The sequence below is a fragment of the Odocoileus virginianus genome, chromosome 13 (assembly GCF_023699985.2).
Source record: "Odocoileus virginianus isolate 20LAN1187 ecotype Illinois chromosome 13, Ovbor_1.2, whole genome shotgun sequence".
In the NCBI taxonomy this organism is placed as follows: domain Eukaryota; kingdom Metazoa; phylum Chordata; class Mammalia; order Artiodactyla; family Cervidae; genus Odocoileus; species Odocoileus virginianus.
This window is the reverse complement of record NC_069686.1, coordinates 32,491,025-32,508,744: the sequence shown is the minus strand read 5'-3', so window position 1 is coordinate 32,508,744 and position 17,720 is coordinate 32,491,025. Positions and strand designations below refer to the sequence as shown.

Below are 17,720 nucleotides of genomic sequence, written 5' to 3'. Positions count from 1 at the left end.
ACCTCCCTCTCCACCCGATCCCTCTGGGTCTTCCCAGTGCACCAGGTCGGAGCACTTGTCTCATGCATCCAACCTAGGCTGGTGATCAGCATCGAAACATGTATATTATCTATGGTACCCACATCTTTTGTATTGGCAGAAGGTTTCTTTGCCACTGAGCTACCAGGGAAGAGTCTTTTGGGGATACCCAGATCTTCTGAAAGGCATGGTCAAAAGAGAGATAGACCGGGGAGGTGTTAAATGACAAGCTGTGGACTTTTTTTCCTTTTTATTTATTTTGTAAAAATAGTTTTTATTGGAATATAGTTGCTTTACAGTGTTATATTAGTTTCTGCTGTATAGCAGTGTGAATCAGTTATACATATGTCCCCTTTTTTTATGGATTTCCTTCCCATTTAGGTCACCACAGAGCAGTTAGTAGAGTTGCCTGTAGTATATGGTAGGTTGTCAGTGAAAGTGAAAGTCACTCAGTCGTATTTGACTCTGTGAATCCTACAGGCCAGAGGTACTGGAGTGGATAGCTGCTCCGTTGTCCAGGGATCTTCCCAACCCAGGGATTAAACCCAGGTCTCCCACATTGCAGGTGGATTCTTTACCAGCTGAGCTACCAGGGAAGCCTGGGTTGCTATTAGTTATGTATTTTGTACATAGCTGTGTATATGTGTCCATCCCAATTTCTCTATTCATTCGGCCCCTTCCCCCTGCTTTCTTTCCCACCTTGGTGTCCCTACATTTGTTCTCTACCTCTGTGTCTCTATTTCTGCTTTGCAAGTAAGTTCATCTGTATCATTTTTCTAGATTCCACATTAAAGTGATATTATATGATACTTGTTTTTCTCTTTTCTGCTTTACTTTTCTCTGTGTGGCAGTCTCTAGTTCCATCCATATCTCTGCAGATGGCACTATTTCATTATTTTTATGACTGAGTATTATTCCATTGTGTACCACATCTTTACCCATTCATCTGTTGATTGACATTTCAGTTGCTTCCTAGTCTTGGCTGTGGTAAACAGTGCTCCAGTGAACACTGGGCACATGTACCTTTTCGAATTGTGGTTTTCTCTGGGTGTGTGCTCAGGAATGGGTTGCTGGGTCATAAGGTAGTTCTATTTAGTTTTTTAAGGAACCTCCATACTGTTCTCCATAGTGATTGTATCAAATTACATACCTACCAACAGTGTAAGAGGATTCCCTTTGCTTCACAGCCCTCCAGCATTTATTGTTTGTAGATTTTTTTAATGATGGCCTTTTGACCAACGTGAGGTGATACTTCACTGTTATTTTGATTTGCATTTCTCTCATAATTAGTGATATTTAGCATCTTTCCATGTGCCTTTTGGTCATCTATATGTCTTTGGAGAAATGTCTATTAGGTCTTTTGTCCATTTTTTTACTTTTATGGAGCTATATGAACTATTACTATATTTGGGAGATTAATCCCTTGCCAGTCGCATCATTTGCAAAAATTTTCTCCCATTCTGTAAGCTGTCTTTTTATTTTGCTGACAGTTTCCTTTGCTGCACAGAAGTTTTTAATTAGATCCCTAATATAACATTATAAAATGACTATAATTCTATTGAAAAATAAAATAAATTTAAAAAAATATATAAATGAATCTGAAAAATAAGACAGGTTGTATGAAGTTATAGGGAGTAGAGGGTGATGCCTCTCAAGTGATTTCCTATGCTTTTATTCTTTGGGAGCCTCTGCTAATGAAGACATTCCTCAAGAAAGACAAGAATATTTGGGAACAGTTTTCAAGTTTGTTTCAAGCCCCTCCATCACTTCCTTGGAGAGTGGCAGCTTTGTCTCCCTTTGGCATCCATCAACTAACCATGAGCCCTTGCTCCACCACGTCTTGTCCATTTTTTTTTCCATTTATTTTTATAGTTGGAGGCTAATTACTTTACAATATTGTAGTGGTTTTTGCCATACATTGACTTTAATCAGCCATGGATTTACATGTGTTCCCCATCCTGAACCCCCATCCCATCCCTTCTTGTCCATTCCTGTCCCACTGCCGTGAGTTGCTCCATGCTCCCGGTTCAGCGTGTCCAGGAAAGAAGCAATTTTCAGTGTACTTTGAGCTGTTAGTGAAAAAGGACATGAGAAGGAGAATTTCAGGTGTGCCACAAAGACGGGTGGAATTTCATCCAATTCCCAGGTGGCACAGGGGTAAAGAATCCACCCACCAGCCAATACAGGAGATGTAAGAGACATGGGTTCAATCCCTTGGTTGGGAAGATCCCCTCAAGGAGGAAATGGCAACCCACTCCAGTGTTCTTGCCTGGAAAATCCCATGGACAGAGGAACCTGGCAGTCTACAGTCCATGCGGGTCACAAAGAGTCGAACACAACTGATAGAGCATGCATAGTGGCTGCCACACTTAACAAGCCTGGAAGGAAGGTGTGGTCCCTGTTGCTTGAAGTTCTCTTTAAAATAAAAATTTTAAAACTTCTAAAAACTTTCTTGGGTTTTAGGTTGTTCCCTAGGTGTCAATTGTTGGGCAAAGGAAGTCTCACTCAGCAGCCTTTCTTACTAGTGACAATTAAGTAGAAAATTCTGTAAGAGGAAAAAGATTTAATTCACCAAAAATATCTTGAATCAACTTGAAATTTTTAAGAGCATGACAAACGTCACTGAGTGGGATTTATTTATTCCTCAGATAAATGCCTATTGACTATTATACAAAAGAAAATTTGAATGTCATCACCCTCAATGAGAGGAATCAGTATTAGAAGGGTGAAACTTTACTCAAATTGATCTCTTAATGCAGTGGTGATCAAAAGCTCAGTACAACCAAACAGAAACTTATATAATCAAGAAAATTTTGACAAACTGCCTTGTCATAGTGTGGGGCATACTAAACTTGTCCTATTTGTTAATTGAAAAAGAAGTGTAAGGACAAAAGTTAATATACATATATATATATATATGTATATATATATATATATATATACATATGTGTATATGTATGGTTTTTAAATTTTTTTAAATTTTATTATTGAGGTATAATTGCTTTACAATATTGTACTAGTTTCTGCTATACAACAGAGTGAATCAGCTATATATATTTTTTAAAAATTTTAAATAAGTGTTTAAAAAAATTCAGTCTAAGTTTTCCTAGTGTATTATAACCATTCTGTTGTGAAAGCCACAGAATCTTTTGAATTCTGTTAGAAATTAGAAACTTTCTAAAGTTGTTTCACTTTTTTTATAGGATATTGATTTCATGGGAAGTCAGTGATTCTGTCTCCATGGTACCCCCTTTTTTTCAGACTAAAGAATCTTTTGTTTTTAAGCATTGACAGATCTGCTTTCTCATTCTTAGAGGCACAGTACAATACTGGCAGTTGATTTGGGCTCTACAAAAGTTTGTTTTGATTAATTTGGTTCTCCCATAACCAGGTCAAGAGACATTAAAATAGTTTGTTTACAGATTATTTTGCTATGTCATATGCAATCAGATTGCCTGACACATGACATAGTCAGTGAGTGAAGCTGGAAAAAGGGCAATAAAAGCTTCATTTTAAAGATACTATGGATATTAATAATAATCAAAACTAAAATTTATTGAGCACTTTCTATGTGTCTCCTATATGCTTTTCATTCAGTGTCTCTGTTAATCCCAGCAATACAGACAAGCTAGGTATTATTACTGTCATTTCTGTTTTTTCAGATGCGGGAATTGATGTTAGTAAGGAATTGAAGTTAACTTATTAACCCAGGATATATAGAGAGTAAGTATCTGGAATATACCCCTAAACATTATTTTGAATGGCTAAAGAGTTTTCTTCATATATTTAGTGTCAGCAGGGGCTGCTGTCCCATGTTTTTTGTTTTATCCTAGTCTATGTGCCTTCACTAGTAACCAGCTTGCAGCCGTGCCCCACTTTCTTTCTGCCTCGCACAGTAGTCTTTTCCAAGTGCAAACCTCCAGCCTCTACTTAAAGATTACTAGATAGGAACCTACCATCCATGAAGTCTCTTCTTGGAGAGCAGAATATCCATGTCTTCTGAGATCTACTCTACTTTTTTTTCTGAATCATGGATTAGAGTTGCATTTCCGTTGTCTGACTCCATATTCTATTTGACAGTTTTCTTCTGTTAGGATCCAGATTTAACTCCGGTTTTCCCTTCTCCTTACCTAGTTTTGCCTACTTAAGTGACTGCTGATGAGAGTATAGACTTAGACAGATATGATGATCTGCCACTGTTCAAGGTTAATTTATTATTGGGGGGGTCAGTTTTATGACTATCTTGGCAAAATATGAAATAAAATATGTTAAATGTTAGCATCATCCAGTAAGTTGAAACAGATTTCACTATAGAAACTAAAATATGAAAAAATTGTTATTGATCTTATCAATTCAACCTGTTTGCCCTAAGAACAAAATGTTAGGAATGGGTGAGATTTTGAGTTACAGACTCTAATGGTGTCAACTGTCACCTTCCTCACCTATGAAGAACTATACATTATGCCCTACTTCATTAGAGATAAATGTATTATCCATGTAATAATGTGTTTAAAAATTGGGTTTACTTGTCCCAGGTAAATTTTCAAAACTCACAGCTATAAAAATGCATATATTAATCAACTTGTTGTGGTGTCTACAGAATTGTCACTCACTGCACACTTACTATTTTTCTCTCTAAATGATGTCACCAATTCCATTCTGAACACATTCTCTCCTATCTTGTTTCTTCCTCAAAATTTCTGCCAAGATTATTACCTGATACATACATTTTTTAAAAAAGAGGTAGCTTTTCTTTTTAAAAGAGATAACTTTTCTTTTTAAACTAACTTTGGTGATTTCTCTTGGTTTTCAGTACTTAAGTAACTTTTGGCGTTGATGACATAGCTCCATTCCTAAGGGGACAAATATCATTTTATGAATTATTAGCAAAGTTTTCAAATGTATCATTCTTAATATAATGTATAGGTATAGCAATTGTATGGCTTCTCAGGTTTTGCTAATGGTAAAGACCATGCATGCCAATGCTAGAGACACCAGAGATGTAGATTCGATTCCTGGCTCAGGAAGACTGTCTGGAGGAGGGAATGGTAATCCAGTCCAGTATTCTTGCCTGGAGAATCCCATGGACAGAAGAGCCTGGTAAGCTAAAGTCCATAGGGTTGCAAAGAGTTGGACATGACAAGTGACTTAACACACACACACACACACAATAATAGAATAAGTCATGGTGAAATTGTATATAAAACTGAAGTATTTTAAAGGAGGAAATCACAATATAGTAAGCTAATAAAATGATTTTTGCTCACTCTTTTGTCTTTTTCTTTTATAATTTAATCTCAGTGGAAATGCCTTACAGGGCCTTTGGGTGAAAAAATATACAATCAGTAATATTATGTGCATTATTGTGAAAGGTGACCACCCAGGAACATTTTAAGATCTTTGTTAAATCCTAGGAATACAGTGGTAACAAAAGGATTTATTGTAAACCAGGCAATTTAACAAAATACTTTTAGAGCCAGATAGCAATTCTGGAAAAGATCACAGCCATAAATAGGTAGGACAGTTAAAAGCAGGCACTGTGACTTCCCCAGAGACAACGCTGGTGTATTTATGGCATGTTGAATGTGCAGGAGTAGCTGCCGTAGCCCCAGTAGTTAGACAGACAGGAGAGTAGAGTTGCCTCATTTGTTTGACTTTTATTCAGTATAAACATTTCCTTTAGAGTCACGTCTGTGTGTGTGCTCAGTTGCGCTTGCTCAGTCACATTCAACTCTTTGCAACCCTGTGGTCTTTTAGCCACTAGGCTCCTCTGTCCAGAAAATTTTCGAGGCAAGAATACTGGAGTGGGTTGCCATTTGCTATCCCAGGAGATCTTCCCAAGCCAGAGATTGAACCCTCATCTCTTGCATCTTCTGCATTGGCCGGCAGATTTTTTACCACTGCCACCTGGGAAGCCATGTTTCTATATAATTCTTCTTCTATATCCTTGTTTTCTTTCTGCTTAAGGAAAAGGTCCTCCTTAGCTTCTTAAATATATGTTTTGAATTTAACTCAGTCCTAAGGAGGTGAACATTCATGGTTATTATTTCTGTTGTAGAGAATTCTCAGGAATTTAACAAGTATCAACAGCTAATTCTGTTCCAAAGGACTATATTAATAATCAGTAATAGCAAATAGATTCTGTGGATTTTATTCAATTCTTTACTTCTTTTTCTTTACTAAAACTGCCTTAGACATTAATATTGATTATAGAGTTGGCTTTCAACATTGTCCTTCTCTGTAATTTAATTATAGGTTTATTACACATGCCCTTGTTCACCAGAAAGAATCAATGTTGAATAGATGAAAAGTGTGTGAGTCAACCCAGTTTTGACCTTATGTATAGTAGGTGTATATGAAGCCCTCCTGGGATTTGACTGGGTATAGATCCCCTTCCTGTCTTCCTTATATCCTTCCTCCAATCTATGAGGTTCACATGAGCAGTCTCCCTGACTCCTTTCTTAATATGCATGCCTCACATATTTTGCCCTGCAGTCATGGTGCACGCCGCCCCCTCGTAACCACTGTTGTTCTTACTTGCCATCTTGACACCCTCCCCAGGACCTTTGCATTCATGGTCCTTTTGATGAGCCCTGGTTCTGCCAGATGTTTTCATGGTTTCCTTTGCTTACTTTATTTACACATCTGCCCATCATGGAGTTATTTCTTGACACCTAACATATGGATGCCTGTGCCATCAATCACACTGCTTTATTATTCCTGCCCTTGTGGCTCAGCTGGTAAAGAATCTGCCTGCAATGCAGGAGACTGGGGTTTGATCCCTGGGTTGGGAAGATCCCCTAGAGAAGGGAAAGGCTACCCATTCCAGTATTCTGCCCTGAAGAATTCCATGGACTGTATAGTCCATGGGGTAGCAAAGAGTTGGACACTACTAAGTGACTTTCACTTTCACTATTAATCCTCAAAGAGCTTATCATTTTCTAGCATGATGTCATTCAGTTGTCTATCTTTTGTATCTCTTTCCATTAGAAAATGTATTTTGTGAGGGTGTTCCTTTGCCTGGTATATGGTTCTTTCTTGATTATTTATAATTGAAATAATTAAGAATTAATATTTAATAATTAATAAACATATTTTTGTGATAAATTCAGAATATTTTGATGAAAAGGAATAAATTAGTTAATGTAATCAAACAAAAACATTCTGCATAAAAGCTGCACTAAGTAAAAATTGCTGTACATCATACTATGCAAAATGGAATATTGATTGTTGGGACTTGATCAGAATTTTTTAAAAGTTGTACATTTTAGAAAATAGTTTTCACAGTACGGTATGATTATCACTGACTCAGAAGAAAATATAATAGTTTTTTTTGGTTTTGACTTGTTTTTTGCTTTTCCCTTCATCTGTGTTGCATTTTGGAGCTTGCTATCTTTATGTGTATATAGTTATAGATATATGCAAGTATATACATATGTCTATACCTCTGTCTACTTACCTATCTATCATCTATCTATCTTACACAATGTGGTGTTTGGATACATGAGATTCTTAAACCAAAGGAAATCAGACTAGATTTGGGGAAGAAAAGCTCATCCACAGATATCATTCAGTATGTGTGAACTGTTGCAAATATAAAAGCACTAAAAATTGACTATAAAATATTATATCTGTGTTATTTAATAAATATAAATGTGTATGTATTGATTGGCAGTATTCTTCATAACTTTGGGTTAGAAGATGATAGAAAATTATGAATAAATCAGCAAATGTTTTTGTAAATAACCTACCATTAAACTTTCAGTTTATGGAAGTTTTGAAAAAACTTCCATGGAGTGACATTTTCGTATGTGTGATAATTATTCTGTAGATGTATTCTGATATATTGTTTTAAAGTGTAGTTCAGAGTTAGTTCTTTTATCCATATTGCAATTTCTCATTGACCTTTACTTTAGTCACTAATAATAGTTTCATATTTTAAGGATAAAGCCTTGTGAGAGGTTTTAAACAACTCAGGACTTTATCTTTGTTCTCCCAAGTCATTTGGCCCTGAGGCATTGTGTCATATCTATGCATGTCCTCAGTTATAAAAGTGACTAATGTGAGAAAATAACAAAACACCTAGTACAATCATTTTAGTTCATTAATTGCATTCAAGATACAGTCTTTTTCTTCCACCAGATAATAAGAACTCGTGTTTGGTTTTCTTCCCATTTACTGCATATTCCTTTTTCATTCTAATAATAACCTGCAATCTGCAGCCTTAATCATGATAAGCAGTCTCAAATCACTTTATCTCATCACAGTGTTGGATAAACACTTCTGATTTAAATTTCAATAATTCTACATTAGCAGTGCTGATATGAGCCTTAGATGTCTGATGGAAATTCTGCACAGGGATTACTTAGTAATTATTGGTTTCATTGAGGTTTACATTGGAGCTATAGTTAGTGCGGTGCCAGTAACCCAAGCCCCAGAGAGCAAGCCAGGCCAAGCTTGCATGATCGCTGCTGTTCACCTATTAAATATGTCATAAAAAATGAAATTAAAGTCTCTACAGGGTGAACAAGCTGTCTAAAAATCTTACAGAATTTTAGAATCATGGACATTTAAAGGTGAGACAGTTCTGTTACATTACCTAATCAACCTTCCACCCCATCTTCCTCCTGAGGAACTGTTCTCTTAATGCCATTTTTGATGATTTTGTCTAATCGATTTGAAATGACTTGGTTCATAAGACTTCAATACTTCCCCCAGGAGAACTTTCCCTGCTCTAATAGATTTCCTTATTGGGAAGTGCTTTTTAATTGCTAAATCTCCCCTCTTTAATTTCATGCTATTGTCTTATTTTTTTAGCCTTTGTTTTACTGTCTGGTTGTTTCTGTATTTTATATACAATCCACATCTCAAGTAAGTTTTACATTTATCCTATTGGGATTCAGAAAATGGGCAATAAGAAAACTCGCAAAAAGTAAAACTCAGTTAACCAGTCATATTTATTCATCAACTAAGAAACTCTCTTATTTAATATGTCTGTTGGAGACTGAACTAATCATTTTTATATAATTGTTTCTCCCTTCATGTTCCTATATTAAAACACTGAGCCACACTTGGTCATTCAGAGATGTTTTTCCCCTCACCCTTGGTGGTGGTGGGAGAGTCAGAACAAATATTCCATTGATATGTGCTGTGGACTGGATTGCTCAGTTGCTCAGTCATATCCGACTCTTTGTACGCTTTTGACTGTAGCCCATCAGGCTCCTCTGTCCATGGGATTTTTCAGGCAAGAATACCGGAGTGGTTTGCCATTTCCTCTTCCAGGGGATGTTCCCATCCCAAGGATTGAACCCATGTCTCCTGTATCTCCTGCATTGGCAGGCAGATTCTGTACCACTTAGCCACCTGGGAAGCCCCATGGACTGAATTTTAATCCTCTTAAGTTCATCTGTTGAAGCCCTAAACCCCAAGGTGACTATGTTTGGAGATAGGATCTTTATGAGGTAATTAAGGTTAAATGAGGTCATGACGGGTTGGACCCTGATCCAATAGGATTGGTGGCTTCATAAGAAGAGGAAAAGAGACATTTCTCTCTCTCTCTCTCTCTCTCTCTCTCTCTCTCTCTCTCTCTCTTTCTCCCCCTCCCCACCCACCCCTGTACAGAGAAAAGGCTATGTGAGGTCTTATCAAGACAGTGACTGTGTGCAAGCCAGGAACAGAGCTCTCCCCAGGATTTGAATTGGCCAGTATCTTGATCTAGGACTTCCAGCCTCAAGAATTTTTAGAAAATAAATTTCTGTTGTTTAAGTCACCCCATCTGAAGTATTTTGTTGTGGCAACCCAACAAACGTGACTGATGCATCTGACATTTTGTTTTTTGGAAGTTGGTAGCATGCTGGTATAATAAAAATCCCATAGCACTTGCGCTTTAGTTATTAAAACTTTTCTTTATTATATATATCGTGAGATTCTCCGGCAGACTCACAGTAGGCACAGAGATTGCCAGGCAGCCCTCACTGGTCATAAGGCAGTTGTGGGATTCAAAAGCATATGTATAGCCATGAATGATGTGGGTCAGGGCTGAGTGAGCCCAGAACTCTGTTCTTATTGCATGACCAAGGAGAGGTTACAGAATATAAACTTTTTAAAAACTAACACAGATGTGGAAAGGATGTTATAATGAACTTCCATATACTTATCCCCAGATTCAACCCGTATCAATGAAAAGTCATCAGTGTGAATTTTCCTTTTTTCCCTTCCTATAGAATTTTAAAGTCAAATCCTTGGCACCATGACACTCATGTCTAATTACATCTGTATTTGTTTCTTTCAAAATAATTTGCTCTTCTACATTCATAATGCTATTATCATACCTACATAATTAAGTATATCTAAGATTGAATTAATCTTCTAATTTCCCAGTTTGTCAGGAATATCTGGAGTAGGAAATAGCAACCCACTCCAATATTCTTGCCTGGGAAATCCCATGGACAGAGGAGTCTGGAGGGCTACAGTCCATGGTGTTGCAAAGAGTCCAACACAACTGAGTGAATGCGCACACACACACACACACACACACACACACAAAAGTTGTCTTAAAAAATGTCTCTTTGTAATTTAAATGTTCAAATCGGGAAGCAAAAACACTGTGCACTTTGCATTTGTTTTATGTCACTCATTCTTTTTAACTTTCAAATTTGAAATAATTTTAGTTATTTGAACATTGCAGATTACAGTAAATTTCAGAATAGCATTTACCCTCCTTCCTTTAATGTTACCATCGTACAACCATACATATATACCATTGTATAACCATAGTACAATGATCCAAGGGAAGAAGTTAGTATTGGTGCAGTATTATTAACTAAACTATACACTTTATTTGAATTTCATCAGTTTCTCACTGATTTTTTACCCCCAGAATCCAAAGTGTCTCTTGTATATACAGTCCAGTCTCCCAGTTCCTTATCTCCAGTCACCTAATTAAAAAAGCAAAACAATTAGTGGGCAGAATGTCTTACATTCTAACCTTGTCTGCTTCCTCATGGTCTTACTAAATATGTACCTACATCTATAGGTGTGTTTTCTGAGAATTGGAAGTGAAAGCCAAACACATAGTTCAATTTAGGTTTATCTTTTTGACAAAAATATTTCAAAGCTGATACTGTGTAATTAATGTCATATCACATCAGGGTACATGTAATATCTGCTTGTTCCACTTTAGTGATGGAGACAGGTTGAGGGATGAAGGTGGTCCCAGACAGGTTGCTTTGTTGTTAATTTTCCCATCAACTTTTTTCATGATTTTAGTATCCATTGATGATCATAGCACGAATCATTATTTCATCTGGAATTGAAAATTGGTGGTGATTTTCTTATTTTATAGTTTCTTTTATAATTTGTTATTGGGAATGATACTGTAAAGGCAAACTTGCCCTTAATGACTAGAGGTTTTTAGTTACCTAATGTATCAGTTGGGTTAGCTGGGGTGACCATTACCGAGTGGTTAAAAACACTTTTAAAAATGTATTTGTCACAGTTCTGGATGTTGCAAGTCTAAAACTTGCACATGGCAGTCTTCTCACTGTGCCCTTAACCTGGCTTTTTCTCTGTGCTCTGGCGTTGCTGATTTCCCTTTCTCATCTTATTTTAACACTAGTCATTTTGTCTTAAACCCCACACTAGTGACCTCATTTAATCGTTATTACCTCTTTAAAAGCCTTGTCTCTGAATATAGTCACATTCTAAGGTATGGGGGCTTAGAGTTTCAGTTTATGAATTTTGAAGGGACACAAATTCATTCCATAACACCCTGAATATTAATTTTCTATTTAATTGCCAGTTCTTATCTAAAGGGTTGGTGTTCCAGCTACCTCCAATAACAACCAGAAATTTTATTTTTTCTCTTTTATTCTGTTTGAGCACTTTGTCTCTCTTTGTAGCTGTGTCTGTCTATATCTGTTTCTATAGAGAGATACACTTTGAAGTGCCGTTATGAGCTCATGGATTTTTGTACATTCGGTGTTTCTATTAATAGTACTTGTTATTCTTTTTCATGCTGAAATCCTCCATCTCTTATCAGTACTGACCGAATTGACTTGTTTCCTGTGTCCTTTTTACATGACTTTTAGATTTTGACAGGTTTCTTGTTTTTCAGTGTAAAAAGTCCAAGTTTCACCTTGTGCATTTCTTGTTTAAGACCTGGAATGAGTTATTTCTTCAAAGTGCCCAAGCTCTTTGTGTGTTAAAATGAGGTTGAGAATCATAAGCTGAAAGCATGATTCAAAAACATAGACACTATTTCCTTGAAGTACCTTATTTCATGGGCAGATTACTGAGCAATTGACTATTGCAAAATAATCTCCTGTAAAAATTAAAACGTTGAAGATATTTTGAAAAAAATATTTTCCTGTAACTTTTCAAAATCAGGTTATCTAAAAATCATTTTTCTACAGAGTACTTTAAACAAAATCCCATTAGTTATATCTTGTACCCTTGTAGAGATGGCTTTCTGATTTCAAGAAAGCAAAACCACCCACAGAAGCTTATGGTCACTGGATGGAAATGTTCGCACCCAAACCTTTCCAAGAAAGGAAAAGAGAAGGCACTAATTTTTTTTAAAGTAAGTGTGCATCTGTCTGGCAGCAGAAGTACACCAAAGACTGCAGCCATGCTGCTTTTATATTTTTGGGCTTAGACCACCTTAGCATGCTACTGCTACTGCTCACTACATACCGTACAGTCCACTTGTCAAACTTAATGATGTTGTTCTTCACAAAAACCTTCAAAACCAGGTGCAGTGTAATATTTTTCTGACTCTAGTATGAGGTTTGGAGATGATCTCCACAGATGTTTACAAGTGAAACTGAGCAGGTTTTCAAATATCGGAGGTGAAGTAAGTCGTATATGAGTGCTTATTTTATTTTTTTTCAATATGTAAATTTAAAACTACAACACTAAAGAAGGTATCTATCTTGCTTTCATCTCCAGTCTCTATGTCTCATAATTTTCTTGAACTACTGGGACATTTCAGCAACTCTAACTGACCTAGGATAACATTTAAATATGTTTTATTCAATTTCTGTTATTGACAAAATGAAACACTAAGTGTGGCATGTAGTAGAAGAATTGGATCCAAGACAATCTGTCCATTCATTATAAACCAGAAACCCAGTCTCTTTCCATTTGCCTTCGCTTCACTGACAAGGGTGAACTGTAACCAGTGCAGTTGAAACTATATAGCTCAGATTCCAAATATTTTGCTGTAATAATGGATACTATGTTTCCATGGGAACAGAATATACCTGTTAGATTATAAAAGTAAATGAATCATTATTTTAATTAACATGCTAATTAGATATTATTAAAGCTATATTTTAATTTCTCAAGTTATTATAGTAAAAATATCCTTTATAAAAGTATCAGCATTTGTGTGTACAGCATACCAATAAAGAATAGGATAAAAAAATCTGGTGCAATAGAAATACAGTTCGTAGTATTTTATTATAAATGCTTTTAGCTTGACTAAACAATAGTTGAGTCTTTAAATTTGGCATTGAATATTTTGTGAAAATATTAAAGCTTGGGATTCTTTTCTAACATGAAGGATATTATTTTAATGAAGTGGATGTTACATATATATTTATTTTTTGACAGCTTAGAACTTCAGCATATGATTCTTAATAATTTATATTGCATAATAATATTAATACAGCACTAATAGAAAGGATGACATATAAATCATGCATATGCAACATTGAGTTGACTTTTATCCATTTTTACTACTATACACTAATATAACTATGAATCATAATTGAAAGATAGACAGACAGTGATACAACAAGGGATAGTCAGTGTTGATATAGAAAGGAACATTGAAGGAGTGAAAAAAAGAAAATAAAAAAGAGGCCAGGGTAAAGCAGAGGACTGAAATAGCATAGCTGCTGCTGCTAAGTCGCTTCAGTCGTGTCCGACTCTGGGTGACCCCATAGGCAGCAGCCCACCAGGCTCCTCTGTCCACGGGATTCTCCAGGCAAGAATACTGGAGCGGGTTGCTATTTCCTTCTCTGAGATACCATAGAGATTTCTCTTGTCTACTTAGTGAACGAAGTCCAGTGATGATTCATGGTTTTATTTATTCAGTCTTTTTTTCCCTCAATCAGCAAATATTTTTCCAGCACCTAACATGATAATCTCATGATCCTAATGCCTCTGTCTGTCTCATGTAATCTGTCTCTAATTTTACTGCCTTCATTATACTTTGGATATATTATATCCATTCCTTTTCTTATATTTCCCCTTTTAATCATATAGTTTTCCATACATTTTAAGCTCAGTTCATATGTCTCTTTTTTTGAATGATATTTCTGGTCTCACCCACAATGACCAGTATCAGTTATTTCCTTTTTCGTTATCTCTATATATATACATATATTTCTTGCTCTGTTCCTATTGCTTTTTAGTGGGGTATTTGTTTATAATTTTGCTTCTATATAAGGCTGTAATCTCCTAAATCAAAGGTCTTGTCTTATTTATTCATCTCTGGTCTGATGACCTTTTAGTATTGTACACAAAGCAAGTTTTCACATACTTGAATGTATGAGTGCATTTTTGGTGTGCAGTTTTGATTTCTTAGGTTTTAAAGGAGTAAGAATTTGAGAAGTGTTTATTTGGCCCTAAATTGGTTCATACTTGAGAATACATCATTGTGTTATTAATTTTATTAATATTTATTTCTTGGTATACTCATCTTCGTCTCCTTAAATATTAAATACTAGGCTTTCATTTTTAACAAAGATTTGAGTACCTAACGTAATAGACATCAAAGTCACATTATACCAGTTTTCAGTCCTTTCAACATTATTTAAAAGTCAAGAGTTCACTGTGGGTCTATCACTAAAATAAAATCAGTGGACAGTCTATTAAAAAAACTCAATGTATACCTCTGGCCTGCAGCAATATTCCTTTAACTTAGAAATATGTAAATCCATTTACAAAATGGGGAAACTATTTAAATCATATGACACAGATCATAAATATACATTTTCATGTGTAGAAGCCAGAAAGCAGAATCTAGTCACAAGAAACCCAGATGAGGAATTGTGAACTAGAAACTGCATTATATCAAAAACAGATTTATAGGTAACCTTCCAGGGGATACAGGTCAAAGTAACTACCGGAAACTAATGACTGTAATAAAGTTTTCTTGAAAGGGCTTTAGTAAACCACATGTGATGCTCCTTTAAGGGAAAATAGTCATGAGGATTATTTGGTGCTAGCCATCCTGTGCAATCTATTTAAGGGAGACCTTTGAAAGGGAAATCAAACAAATCTGTAAGGGAAGTTATCACTTGCTAGGTATGTGACACATTTAATAGTCTTCAATGCTTCTGTGTTTCTCTCAAGTTCACTCTGCTTAGTGTGACTTCATGGCTCTCTATGACCTGGCTGTCTTATGACATGCCTCCCTATGAACTCAGTCATGTCTGACTCTTTGCGACTGCATGGACTGTAGCCCACCAGGCTTCTCTGTCCATGAAATTCTCCAGGCAAGAATACTGGAGTGGGTAGCTATTCCCTTCTCCAGGAGGTCTTCCCAACCCAGGGATCAACCTGGGTCTCCTTCATTGCAGGCAGATTCTTTACCACCTGAGCCCCCAGGGAAGCCTGTGGCCTGGTCACTATCTACTTATTTGTCATGTTATTACTGCTACCTTATTTTTAATAGTCTGTGTTTGTCCATAACTGGTTTTATTCAATATATTCAGTGTTTTTTTCTGGCTTCCACTTTCAGCATTTAAGTTTTCCTATCTCTTGGCCTGGAACAATCTCCCTCCCAATTTGCTTTTTCATTATCGTTTCTCTGTGTGCTGTCTACTGTAGGAGACCTTACTTTTCCTGACCTGGGTGGGTACATCAGCCTTGTGTTCCAGAAGCGCCTAGGGGGAAGTTGTCACATTTTATTGAAATGTGATTAGAAATCTATTCTTTCCTACACTCTTGTGTCAACTAGGTGGGGATCAAACTGCTTTTATTGTTCTATTTACATTTAGTGCCTAGAATTTAATATAATGCTCAATGCCTAAATGTTTGAGTGTATTAATGACATAACTGAAATATTTAGAGAAATGTTAAGAAACAAGTAGTAATTTTGGGGAGTTAGTCATGGGAATGAAGACTCAGGAACCAAGAACCCATGCAATATTTTTCATTAGACATCAGCTATTACAAATGAACTTAATTGTACATTCATACTCAACCAAGAATACTGGGATAGAAATTTTAAGAGTTAAAGATCAGTGGTAGAATTACCTAACATGAACTCACTCACCATTTGTTTTGTTGAAGACTTACTAGGTAAGACTTTCCTAGTTTTCGACCTTATAGAGGAGGCATTCTCCCCTCTATTTAACTTAGAAGGTAGAGTAAGAGAGAGAGAGTTTGATTGAGGCTCTGATTCACATCCCCATGACATCCTTGGTCACTTGATACTCAGGATCCATGAATTGTTTAGTGAGGGTCAAATATGCAGCTGAGCACAACTAATCATTAGAAATGGCACAGAAAATTATGGAATAGTCTTTGCCCAATGAGATTTGTGAAAATATCCATGAAGAAAAGTTCAGAGGACATAGCATTTGACTAACAACATATTTTTTTCTAAAATGTTATTGGAAATCTGGAAATTTTTCCAAAACTTATAAAATATTTAGAGTTTTTAGCTCCATGTTATTTTCTTTTTATTTATATAGAAGGAAATTTGGTTAAGATATTAATTTACAATATATGTTCATGGAGTTTTACTAATTTAACTCAATGTGGGGCCAACTTTCCCACACAGATAAAAAACTGTTTCCACACATGTAATTTGAGAATTGTCACTAACATTTGCTTTTCAGAGATAATGTTAAAGCTAATTTTGTATTTAACTAGAAATAAATACATGTGGATACTTTTGAGCAGTTGTTTCTCTTTGATGAGAGCTTGCCAATAATTAGGGTATTTAGATTAGATAGTATGGGTTCCAGCAACACAGCCTGTTCTAAAATGCTTCACAATGAATCCAGGGAGTACCAATTCTGTTGTGTGCATTTTGATTGAACATTTTATTTCTCAGATAAACCTACCTGTACCTGTATTTCTATATGTATAAGTGTGTGTTTCTTTGGGGGGATATTTTCTGCAATTACATTTTAATGTAAAGCAAACATACTTGATGTAACAGAATAACTTACTAAATTTGCATATACTAGTAGTAACTGTTCAAAAACAGCATACATGGATTAGGGCCTCTGGTCATCTTGCACAGTTTCATTTTCAAGAACAGGCTAGAATGTGTAAATCTCCATTCCTTTTATGTGTCTGTGTATCTGAGCCTCCAGGATCCCCATTTCTCTTTATTATTGGTACATTCTATTCTCTAAGATGACAACTTTTCACCAAATCAAATCCTTCACTCCTTTTCAACTTAATAAATCTTCCTTTATTTCCCATTCTGATCATAAACATATCTTTTAATTAATTTATACCCTCCTTGATTTACTGAGAAAACCTAACTCCTGCAAACAAAGTGTTCTAGATATAAGCTTCTTTTTGACTTCTTAGTTTTTTGGTTAACAGTATATATTTCTTTTATACTTCAATAAAAGAAGTTCTCAAAATGATCTCTCCTTTCTTTTGACTTATGTGTTGATAAAATGTATCAGTTTTCTGTGGCTTAGTACTTAGAAATTTCAGTAACTCAG

General features: G+C 35.8%; 1 protein-coding gene across 3 annotated transcripts in view; it reads left to right on the top strand.

Moving 5' to 3' along the window:
- Positions 1-17,720, top strand: part of KCNJ3 (potassium inwardly rectifying channel subfamily J member 3) — a 176,385-nt gene that overhangs the window by 131,956 nt on the left and 26,709 nt on the right. Inside the window, exon 3 of one of the 3 annotated variants that reach the window (XM_020893071.2) lies at positions 3,681-3,741. The exons of the other annotated variants lie outside the window; for them this stretch is intronic. Coding sequence (XP_020748730.1) covers positions 3,681-3,724 — 44 coding nt within the window. The 3' untranslated portion in view covers positions 3,725-3,741. The remainder of the gene's footprint in view (positions 1-3,680; positions 3,742-17,720) is intronic. 3 annotated transcript variants of the gene reach the window in all.